At 41.2% G+C, this 12964-nt stretch overlaps 1 protein-coding gene across 2 annotated transcripts in view; it reads left to right on the forward strand.

Moving 5' to 3' along the window:
* The window catches only part of LOC124555633 (calcyphosin-like protein), a 332295-nt gene that overhangs the window by 88936 nt on the left and 230395 nt on the right, over window positions 1–12964 (forward strand). For both annotated transcript variants that reach the window (XM_047129609.1, XM_047129608.1), the window contains exon 2: window positions 9326–9479. In XM_047129609.1, the coding sequence (XP_046985565.1) occupies window positions 9328–9479 (152 nt within the window). In that variant the 5' untranslated portion in view covers window positions 9326–9327. The remainder of the gene's footprint in view (window positions 1–9325; window positions 9480–12964) is intronic.

Genomic DNA, 12964 nt, shown 5'->3' on the forward strand with positions numbered 1-12964 from the left:
TCATGGTGTGGGGAGCGATCTCCTACACTGGCCGTACACCACTGGTGATCGTCGAGGGGACACTGAATAGTGCACGGTAGATCCAAACCGTCATCGAACCCATCGTTCTACCATTCCTAGACCGGCAAGGGAACGTACTGTTCCAACAGGACAATGCACGTCCGCATGTATCCCGTGCCACCCAACGTGCTCTAGAAGGTGTAAGTCAACTACCCTGGCCAGCAAGATCTCCGGATCTGTCCCCCATTGAGCATGTTTGGGATTGGATGAAGCGTCGTCTCACGTGGTCTGCACGTCCAGCACGAACGCTGGTCCAACTGAGGCGCCAGGTGGAAATGGCATGGCAAGCCGTTCCACAGGACTACATCCAGCATCTCTACGATCGTCTCCATGGGAGAATAGCAGCCTGCATTGCTGCGAAAGGTGGATATACACTGTACTAGTGCCGACATTGTGCATGCTCTGTTGCCTGTGTCGATGTGCCTGTGGTTCTGTCAGTGTGATCATGTGATGTATCTGACCCCAGGAATGTGTCAATAAAGTTTCCCCTTCCTGGGACAATGAATTCACGGTGTTCTTATTTCAATTTCCAGGAGTGTAATTTGCAAAGTAATCAGACGTTTGAAGCTGTTTTGTACATGGGAGTCCGATACTTTTAGAATCGCGGGTTTACCGGTTGTAATGACAGTTGATTAGGATTTTTCAGAAAATTCTGAACGCATATGATAGCACTTTACACGAGTTATAGCGAAAGCGCAGTGTATGGACGTCTCGGAGCGTATCATTTAGACAGCCCCCACTCCAAGATTTTTTGTTTTTTAGCTATAAGAATCGTTATACGTATATGACAGTGTCTTACAATCAGAGAGCAAAAATACTCCCAGTTACAAGTCAGGACGATGTGTTCCGCTTGTCCATGTTAAACAAACGCGAAGCTATAATGACCTGAAAAACTGATATTTGTTTTTGACAAAATATTCTTCTGTAGCCCTTAATGTTATTTGGCACTTGATAATCTGAAACTGTATTAAAAAATGTGACCATGCGCTAAACATCTCACTTATTCTTCGAAAACTATCATTAAATTGTTACGAAATGCCGAATACACCTCTAGGACATTATATTGTCAATATCTGCAACCATTCTTCCTCAGCTGCTATTTAAAATCTTTTTTCTCTTGAAGATAAGAATTACTGCTTCTCGTCGTTTGCAAATGAAGTTTTTAATTATTTTTAACCAAACATGTTCCACGTTATTGTATTAAATGTCTTCAGTGGTCTACAAAGACCGTTGACTGAATACGCCTAAGCTCGTCAAATGAAAAATATTTGGTTAAAAACTATTCTAAAAATTAGTTGCAAAGGAGGAGTTATAATTGTTATTTTCTACAAGATAAACAGCACTTTTAGAACCATTTTATTTCGGCCACCTCGTGTTTACTAGACAGATCTATAACCCATTTACTACATATGAGCTGACTTTTTTATGTGGACTTTTAGTTGGACGATATAATTTGGCTTTACTCTCGTGATTTCACCGTAGCACGGTCGTTGAACTCCCAATGTCTACACTCACTTTCGCACTCTGCAAGCAACGGGCGATCGATAGCTGCGCCACTGCCCCTAGCACGCTCCACCTTTTTCGAACTGCTCTAAGAGTCTAGAAGGCGAAGATAGGCGTTTTAAGTTCCATACTCTCTGCACGATCACAACAATTATCTCCTTTCACCGTTGTGCCACTGTGCCATAGAACATATGTCATTCTGAATGGAGAGAAGTCCTCAGACGTAAAAGTATCACTGGAGTATTATAAGGCCATTCCTTTTTACAATATACATAAATGACCTGGTAGATAAAGTCGGAGGTTCCATGAGCTTTTGCAGACAATGCTGCTGTATACAAAGAAGTCGCGACTCTATAAAATTGTAGTGAAATGCAAGAAGACCCACAGAAGATCAACGATTCGTGCAGGGAGTGGCAATTGACTTTCAACATAAACAAATATAACGTATTGCGAATACATAGACAGAAACACCCTTTAATGTACGATTACAAGATTTCAGAAGTGACTGGAAGTAGTCGCATCCTTAAAATATGTATGAGTATGCGTACGAAGCGATTTGAACTAGAACGAACATATAAAAATAATCGCGAGTAAGGCATGTGGCAGACATATTCATTGGTAGGATCATAAGGAAATGTAGTTCATCGACAAAGGAAGTAGCTTACAAAACATTCGTTCGACCAATCCTTGAATATTGCTTATCAGCATGGGATCCGTATCAGATGGAACTAATGGGATAGAGAAGAGCAGCACGTTTCGTAACAGATTCATTTAGTAAACGCGAAAGCGTCACTGAGATACTCAGCCAACTCCAGTGGCAGACGCTGCAGGAGAGGCATTCTTCATCTAAGTTAAGGCCAACTGTTAAAGTAACGAGAATGTACATTCCTCGAAGAGTCAACCAATATATTGATTCCTCCTACGCATGTCTCGTGAAAAGACCATTAAGATAAAATTACAGAGATTCGAGCTCACACGGAGGGTTAGTAGTAATCGCTCTTGCCCCGAACCATACGCGAGTGGAACAGAAAAGACGGAAATGACAGTGTGCACAAAGTACCCTCCGCCAGGCCCCGTAAGGTGGCTTGTGAAGTACGGATGTAGATGTAGATGTGACGCACTGTTTGTACCAATTGTCTCCCATGATCAGCATTTCTTTATAAGCGTAAATGTATCAGATTTTAAAAAAAAATTAGATGTTAAAATCGAACTGTTCATTTTATTATACGTAAAGCTGTAAATACGATGCGCTTTCCAAATAATCTTAGCCTGATTACTATCTTTATTTACTTTTATCGTACACATGAAAGTGTGTTGTGTAACTAACAGATATTAAAGGACAACAGGAAAATAAATCAATAAATGTCCATGTGAGCAACGGTGACAGCACGTAGCACATTTAGTCGATATTAAATTTCAGTCTCATGTATTAGCCTATCTAATGAGAGAGGTCAAACGGGATATGTTTCGTTTCAGAGGGCTCGTTTTCGAACGTAGATCCCTGGAATCTCGCAAAAACAATTGTTGAGCATTTCCGTGACACTCTCACGGTGACTAAACGAAGGGTGCAGTTCTTCTTTTGTTTTGTGTCATCTATTAATACAACTTAGTAAGGGTACGAGACTGTCCAACTACTCAAGAATTGATCGATCGAGTATTTCACATGCGGTCTCTTTAGGTCGTGAATTATAGTTCCTAGGGATTCTTCAAATAAAACTAAGTCTGACAACTGCCATCACCCCTTGCCAGATTGCACATGTGTTCGTTCTACTTTACATCGCTTCGCACGTATACTCCTGTATATTTCACGGTGGTTAATTATTCCAGTAACTAGACAAAGGAGATTACATATTTTTGGCTAGTTATTCTCTTAATCTCACATTTGTGTTATGAGATAGATAATACGAGAGTAGCTGTAAATAACGGCAAAATATAGTGACGAAGTATTTTCGCGGAACAAAATTACATTTATAGATAAAGTAATTTGTTAAACTCGCCAAACAAACTCACAATGACATCATTTCGTAGCAGATGGCGAGCTATACAGTAATGCGAAGAAGGTTCTATAGAACTTAACTTTCTAGAAAGTAGGGTAATAATCACAACTGACATAAACTGAAGAGTGGTAATGTTATACATTCTAAGTGCAAAATCTCACAACTCACACTCATCAGGAGAATCAATAAACACTGTATCTCTTTTTGTACATAACTTATCTCTATCCAAAAATAATAGAGATGGTATTCTGATTCCACGGAATTACGCTCCTGACCTCATCAGTGGAAAAATAATGAGACAAATTAGAAAATAAATTACGTATTAATAATGTTCTAGGTGTCACACCAGAGAACTTATAATACAAGTACAGAAATATAGCAGTAATGTTTTAACTATCAGAACTGAAGTCAACAAAGACCGTGTCTGATACCGTTCAAATTTTTACAGGAGACAAGTAAAATTAAGGTAAGCAAAAAATCTTTTAGTATTGACTTCTTTTTCTTATAGAATACCATTTGTGGGACCGGATGCAAAGTTTACCGTAGAACTCCCCCTACTCTTGAGGTACATATGGTAACATCTGCAATAGGTCTTTCTGTTTTGCAGCATAAACATGGGTGGTCTTTCAGATGAAGTACGAGATGGCATACATCAACCATGGCACTCCCTTCTCTTTTGGATACATGGATATTTTTTCATTCTGGATGAGTGTGAGATACTTCGATAATACTACTTTTTGCTTTTTATGCTATTTCTGAAACCCAAATTATCTCCTTTCATTGTAAAGATGTTTTATTGATACAAACAAAAGCTTACATGCACACTGCTTAACACACAAAGTGCGCATCAATTAAACGGAGGAGACCTCGACAAATGACACTTGTAACTCCTGAGGGAAGCATTGCTTGGCAGAAAGACCATGCACCATGTAGTAATGAATCTTTGAAACATTTTCTCTATGATTTGACAGTTGGAACAGATATAGGGACATTCAACAGAGTACCGAGAATACAGCTTCACTGAAAATACGTTTTGTGAAGAAAATAGCATGAAGGACGTTTGACATTTCCACTCTTGAGTTGTTTTTAGGCCTAATTTCGTTGCAATAATTATTACTTAAAATATGTTTGCATTTTAAAGACATGAATAAAAATTCTCACTGATGATGGCCCAAACGATACTAAAACATGTTCGAGCAGTGAGAAGAACAGTTGTTTGTATACTAGGAGGCTTGAATTCCCGTTATTCAAATGGCTCTGAGCACTATGGGACTTAACATCTATGGTCATCAGTCCCCTAGAACTTAGAACTACTTAAACCTAACTAACCTAAGGACATCACACACATCCATGCCCGAGGCAGGATTCGAACCTGCGACCGTAGCGGTCACGTGGTTCCAGACTGAAGCGCCTAGAACCGCACGGCCACACCGGCCGGCGAATTCCCGTTATTGATACATATTTTTGTTAGGAAGTCTTCATTCTCGTAACATACGTGCTCGGTTATTCTGTATTAATGTATTTTACTAGCTAGAGATTGTGAAAAAATTTATAGAAGATTTTTGGACGTCAAGGAGCGTGGCATCAACCTGAGATCACTGTTTACTGTCTTCTGGATCTCAAGAACGAATGCAAAAAGTTGCGTATCACACGATCGGATCTTGCCAGAAAAATGACCATACACAAGCACAAAATACGTCCCATCACCCTACCATACATGGACGTCAGTGAGATAGGCCCATAAACCTGAAAATCATCTTAGAGATTTGAATACTCTGCTCCTTTGCCCAGTCACATGGCATGAAACCCGGAGTCGTTGCAGTGACTTATGATACACTGTTGCAGGAAGTGGGACTATATCTCCCGCATAGTTGACGTACACTATCTGAGTACTTGATGTCATGCTCCTTGACGTCAAAAAATCTTCTACAATTTTTTTCACAATCTCTAGCTAGTAGAATACATTAACACAGAATAACCGAGCACGTATGTTACGAGAATGAAGACTTCCTATCAAAAATATACATCAATCACGGGAATTTAAGCCTTCTAGTATGCAAACAACTGTTCTTTTTAATGCTCGAACATGTTTCAGTATCTTTCTGCCATCATCAGAGGGCATTTTTATTCAGGTCTGTAAAATGAAAAGTGTTTTAAGTAATAATTATTGCAATGAAATTAGGCCTAAAAACAATTGAGGAGTGGAAACGTGAAACGTCCATTATGCAATTTTTTTCACAAAACACATTTTCATTGCAGTATCCGAACACTCCAAGTAATGCAGACATGACCACTAGATGTCACGAGAGGTGGACCTGTAAGTCTAAAAAGCAGTCAGGGGTCATTTGTTGTCAGCAGAGAAGCAGCAACACCAGAATGGATCGGTCATTATTGTTTCACTTTACTTTGGACACTTCTGTTAATCAATATCACGTGAAGGCAAAATATTGTTGCGGTTCGACGAGAATCACTACGGTAATTTGTTCGTCGTACATCTTACTCCTGCTGCGACGTCAATGTGAAGATAGGAGGTATAATGTCGTGAAAGAAAATTCACGTATTATCGAGACTAAGGACGTACAGGGGGTCTGGGTGTAAGTGGAGACACATTCCAATAGTGCGTGAACGTTTCCAGCAGAGCACATAGACGAATACCAACGGTCAAGTGGAACTATCAATATCAGCGTTGAATAAAATTAAACGGAAGGCAACTGCCCATCCAGTCCAGATAATGACTGCTGTAAGAGACTTGGAGGTATTAGTTTAAGATACAAAGAAGAGCAATCACAGAGGAGACTAATGACACCCTGTTACTGTACTCATCTGCTGAGGCTATAGCAACAAAGTGTCAAGAGTTTAAAGCGCTCCTAAAAGGCATTGATCTTACACAAAACTAGATATCGAAATGAGACTAAAACTTGAAATCGATATCAGTGAGGTTTTGTGGTTATCCCTAAGCGTTTATCGAAAGGATGTGCTATTGGGAAATACAGGTAGTGTAGGGGAAAGAAGGTAAGATGGCGAAGTTGGGAAAAGTGGCCACTCTTTATCTGATGTCTTCAACTGTGCTGCTTCCTGCCGAGAAATGGCCAAACTAGGTGTAATCGACACCATTATTGTCGTCAGTGACGTTGACAAAGGTAGCTTGCTCCGTTGTCTCTCTGTGAAAACGTTTAGGTTTTCCGATCGTTTGATGAAAGTAAGTCACTCATATTACTTTACTTGTTTCTTTTTTATGTAGAGCAATAGGTTTTTGCGTTATCGCGGCTCACTCAACGTCTTTTGACTTCCAAATGTAAGTCACTGTCGTTTCCTTTTGTTGTATTGTTTCTCGTGTGAACCGCTGATACAGACATGGCGTCTGATCGGAAAAACTGGCCACGCTACACGTGTCGTCAGTGACGTTGACAAAGGTAGCTTGCTCCGTTGTCTCTCTGTGAAAACGTTTAGGTTTTCCGATCGTTTGATGAAAGTAAGTCACTCATATTACTTTACTTGTTTCTTTTTTATGTAGAGCAATAGGTTTTTGCGTTATCGCGGCTCACTCAACGTCTTTTGACTTCCAAATGTAAGTCACTGTCGTTTCCTTTTGTTGTATTGTTTCTCGTGTGAACCGCTGATACAGACATGGCGTCTGATCGGAAAAACTGGCCACGCTACACGTCGGGAAAAGTGCCCAAGATGGCCACTTTTCCCGACGATTGGCCACCATTCGCGACAGTTCATCTTCAATGTGTTTATCCCAGTGAGAATTAGATAATTCCATATTTTGTGCCTCGTATAACAATTGAAATTAAAGCATTACAAATCGTTTTACATACAAAAGTAATATCTGTTAGTCTGCACTTCCGAAAGGGTTTGTAAGACAATTTCTCAAGCATGAGATCGAAAAGTAGTAGTATGAAATTTTTATATAATTTGGGATCGTCTTCTTCTTCCATATAATTTATGTGATGTCCTCGTTTCTTCTCTTTCCTCTTTCTAACAAACAATCTTGTCATCACTAATTCTGTAACTATTCCTGCCATTGTCAAAAATTATTCTCCGCTTAACTTCACTAACCCTCCCAGAATCACCGGTTTAGTTACCCTCGTTTATTCCCCGGTTAGGCATTATTATGTATTTGTACAGCGCGTTTTCCGCGCACTTAACGAGAACTGAACTCAGCGGCTGCTGAGCGGGAACTGTATAACTGGCCCTTAGTAGTGTAGCGATTTGGCAAAAATTTTCTGTCAAAATTTCATTTTCTTGGATACGCCGAGAAGATAATATGTAATCTTACTTATTTTTTATTTCTGTTAGCCGTTTATTCCCACTCTAGCAGTCTGAATCCATGGATTTCACTAATAATTGTAACAACGCTGATCATTCGCACACCCAATCAACCACATGAACAAACAGCGATTGGCATCCACCCATTCGGGTTTATTCGGCTCAGCTGGTATAGGCCCGTCCCCTTTTGTCTGTGGGAAAGTTTTTTGTTTCTAGATGCGACGGGAATTCTCCTGGCAGAGACAGCACGTACATTATGCACACATTCAAAAATCAACTTATGAAGAAATCAGCTTAGAATGTGTTCAAAAGTGTTCAAAAACCAACAGGGATGCGTTTCAAAATCATATGAATAATCGACAGACCAACGTGCGCTGGATGCTAGGCGCTTTGTGAAATTCTTCAGTAATATGAATTTTATGGCGCCCCCTGAATTTGCTGCCCGGGGCAGGTACCCCGGTGCTCCCCCCCCCCCCCCCCGCCCCCGCCCCCCTGTTGGCATTAGCATTCAGTATTGCGGTTGCGGTGCCATGGTAGACGAAATGTGGGTGTCGAAGATCATTGTCCCTTCGGGATCTCGCACTCAAGCGGCTCCTTGTCAGTGTTTATGGCGTGGTATCTCCTGAACTATGTGTCGCAAAGTGATATAATTTTGCAGGTACATTCAGTTGTATATGCGGATACCGTCTGCAAAACATGTCGCAAATACAGTTAGTGATTAAGAAGTAATAAATTAAAACGTCATGGCTGATGCAGCAGCTTTATTACATGAATGGCGAAAATGTAGTTAGGGATAAACTTTTCCCTTTCTCGAATTTTTGGGGGGGAGTGTCAACAATAAAAAGTCTTCTGAAGGTTTTTAATTACGTGTAAAGTTTATTGCGAGTCACTAAGTGCTTTCATTCTCAAATATTGGACGAATATAGTCCGATTCATTGAGCTGCTCATCAGTCGTTGTTGTGAGAGCGCTGCTTTCCCATACAGGAGAGTAACATTCACCAGCAAAATTCACAAGAGCGAGTGCACCGGAGCGTAGATTATTGGCGTCTGCAGCCCAAATGCTTTCGGCAATCTTGAGCCAAGTTTCTTAGATGAGATCCGAAGTGGTTTCTAGATGTATTGGATTGTAGTTGTCCATTGCTTTTGTAACGGTCTCCAATATATCAAAAGTGTGTCTGTTAATGTGCTTGTCGAATTTTCGGTTCAAATGGTTCAAATGGCTCTGAGCACTATGGGACTTAACTGCTGTGGCCATCAGTCCCCTACAGCTTAGAACTACTTAAACCTAACTAACCTAAGGACATCACACAGCTTAGAACTACTTAAACCTAACTAACCTAAGGACATCACACACATCCATGCCCGAGGCAGGATTCGAACCTGCGACCGTAGCGATCACGCGGCTCCAGACTGTAGCGCCTAGAACCGCACGGCCAATCCGGCCGGCTCGTATTTTCGGTTTTGACTGATAAGGTTGTTGGCACGTGTTGCAGGGATGTGGAACCGTCCGCAGTCAGCCAACTCCCGCCAAGAGGCGGACATGGTGAACAAGGCGCGGCGACAGTTGTCGGCCGCAAAGGACCCCGTGGACAAGCTGCGCCTACTCTGCCTCTCCAGGGGTACCACGGGAATCCTCGGCCTCGGCAGGTACAGCGCTGTGGCCTCTTGCTCTTCTCTTTCGTGTGCCGTCCTTTCCATATTTTACTCATTCCTCACTTTTCCATCATCGTCTTCGTTTTACGTCCATCATATTGGCTTTCTCTTAATAGACAATCACCGTCTGGGCCACAACTTTTTATTTACTGACAGTCTGTTACAATCTACGCTGCAGATCATCTTCAGGTCTAGGTTGGAACAAAAAGGTAATAACAATAATTGTATTACAGAAGTGTGATATTACGAACACTTGTCTCTGGATAGTAGAAACAACAACAGAACATGAACTGACATACATCTGGCGCCGCAAAGCATAATTTGTCAACGTTGTGCGAAACTTACATAAAAAACAAGCATGTGGTGGGAAAAAATTTCGTACAGTCACGTGACATGTGCGACAGTCATAGTTGTAAAACTTTTTCTCCATATATAACTAAATTTTAAAAAATTAATAAATATTCAGACGTTTAGGACAGTTAATGTAGTACATTTCAGCGTGAATGACGCCTTACACAGTAATAGATTACAAGCAAACGTTATAATCATACTGACAAGAAACTGTGCATCGTACATTTTCGTTCTTCTACACATATTATGAGAAGCCAGTGCAAAGTTATCGAATTTGTCTGAGGCTTTTAAGATATTGTTTTCGTTTTAATGAATACGAATAAAAATACACTGAGGGCTCTTACTGTAAGGTAAAAATGGGAGAGATAAAAAGAAGACTAGTTACAAAATAACTGCGTTAATGTAGTGAATTTCAGCGCGAATGATGCGTTACACGGTAAGATAAAAAACAAGTGTTACAGACATAGTGACAGCACGCTGCGTATCGTAAATTTTTATAATTGTTTACATATTTTAAAAGACAGTGCAAAATCACCGAACATACCTAAAACTTTTCGAATTCGCCTTCTTTTTAATGAATAAGAATAGAAGTAAACTGAGGAGTCTTTCTGTAAACTAAAAAAGGGGGAAGAAATTGGAGATTAGTTTCGAAATAATCACAGAAAAAATGACCCTAGTTACGAAATAACCATTGCTACTTTTAGCAAACAATTAATACAAATTACCAAAGGTGTTAAATCATAATAGTTTGAGAATAGGCCATTATGTAGACGTTAGCAACACAACAGCACTCTACTTTTCAAACTGCTTATCCAGTTCCTTCTTTTGTTTGAGTACGAGGGGTATCATAAAATTTTAATAATCAACTCAAAAAAATAAAGATAGGTAATTAATTTTTTGCTCGTTTGGAAGTACACATCCCCAGTCGTGACACACACTGAAATTCCAGCGGGAAGTGTACTGTAAAATGATTCGATTGACGAGAAGCAGAACACGAGCTGACCAATTATATTCGTGGCCACAGCAATATAAAACTGCACAACAGCAGGAAAGAGATCGTCCTAGTGAAGCAATTCTCAACTAGAGGTCAGAATAGAGACTTCGATGCGAACCTTGACGAGGCACACTTCGCAGCAGCTTGCAGGTCGCTCAAGATTTCCTTCCCGAGCGTCGCTACCGATAACACCACGAGAAGTGCATGCTTGAACATAAATGCAAAAAAATGTTCAAATGTGTGAATTCCTAAGGGACCAAACTGCTTAGGTCATCGGTCCCTAGACTTACACACTACTTAAACTAACTTATGCTGAGAACAACACACAAACCCATGCCCGAGGGAGGACTCGAACCTCCTGAGGGAGGGGCCGCGCAGCCCATGACATGACGCCTCAAACCGCGCGGCCACTCCTCGCGGCGAACATAAATGTAGATGTTAGCCAAGTGTACAGGTTGTGCTCTCGTATTTGACCACGAGCTGCACCTGTGCATTATTCCAAACACGTTACAAGCGACAGTGTGGTAACAGTGTTTTGTTTAGTTGTGAATGCACTATGTTGGAGTTAAGCGAATTCGAACGTGGTCAGATTGTTGGTTCTCGTTTGATGGATTCTTACGTAACCAAGTTAGCCGAAGTGTTTGCTATTTCAAGGGCCACCGTACCGAAGATTTATACCGCATAGAGACTAAGCAGAAAAACATCATCCGCTAAGTCACAAAGCGAATGAAAATGTGTCTTGAGTGAGGGTGACAGATGGCCATTGAAGAGATTTTTGACGAAAAATAAGCTGACGACAGCTGCAAAAATCACTGCAGAATTGAACGTCGCCTTCGTGAACCCTGTCAGCACCAAAACAACACGAAGAGAGCTCCATAAACAGGAATTGCATGGCGAGCTGGAATTCCAAAACCACTCATCAGTGATGCGATTGCTTGTAACAGGAAAACGTGGTGCCGAAACCAGAAAACTTGGACTATAGAGCAATGGAAGAAAGTCATTTGGTCGGATGAGTTTTGTTTCACCCTGTTTCCAACTTCTGGCCGGGTTTAGGCCCCAAGAGTGAAACATCGCGGGGGTTCGGTGATGATTTGGGCAGCCATATTGTTGTATTCCAAGGGCCCATGGGTACTCTGCAAGGTCGCGTTACTGCCAAGGCTTATGTGACCATTATAGCTGATCAAGTCTATATCATGGTACAATGATTATTCCCTAATGGCGATGCCGTGTTCCAAGGAGACAGGGCCCCTATTCAAACATTGCACATCGTCCAGGACTGGCTTTGTGACAGCGAGAGTAAATTATCACATCTCCCCTAGCCAGTAGATCCCAATATTATTCAGCCATTGTGGTCTGCTTTGTAGAGAAGGGTACCTGGTCGCTACCCACCTCCATCATCGTTACCTGAACTTTCCACTATTTCCCAGGAAAAATGGTATAAGATTATATATGAAGATTGTATCTGTTCTTTCGGACATACCATCAGATACCATCTTCGTATATATATATATATATATAAACAGTGCCCGAACTCTTAAGGGAATCGGCAGTAAAGCCGCAAGTAATGAGTATGATGGGCAGAGGCACTATGAATATAGTGCGGGACAATAAGTTACGAATGTGGGTCTCACGGGAGGCATGCCAGAGATAAGTCCCTGCAGTCGCCTCTATAATAAACAAACTGAGTGGAAAGATCAACAAACGAACTTGAACGGATGTCATGTGACGTCCGCAACGACCAAAGACAATGATCAAACGAAAAACAATAAAAAAAAAAATTATAAAAAATGGATTGAGCATCTGCCACGTAAGCAGGAGATCCCGGGTTCGAGCGCCGGTCGGGGCACACATTTTCAACTGTCCCCGTTGACTTACATCAACGCCTGTATGCAGCTAAGGATATTCGTTTCATTGGTATAAGATTCCCTCGAAAACCACACAGGACACGTATTTATCCATTCTGAGGCGACTGAAAGCAGTATTGAATACCAACGGTTTTCCTGCACCATATTAGGCGTGGTAGTGTGTTGTGTTTTTCGTGTTTCCCATATTTTTATTCACCCCTGTGGCTCTGGCCGCATTTTCTTTCACTGCCAACAACTAACCCGCGCAACGTGAGTTGCGCCCCGTCGTC

The sequence above is a fragment of the Schistocerca americana genome, chromosome X (assembly GCF_021461395.2).
Source record: "Schistocerca americana isolate TAMUIC-IGC-003095 chromosome X, iqSchAmer2.1, whole genome shotgun sequence".
Lineage (NCBI taxonomy): Eukaryota > Metazoa > Arthropoda > Insecta > Orthoptera > Acrididae > Schistocerca > Schistocerca americana.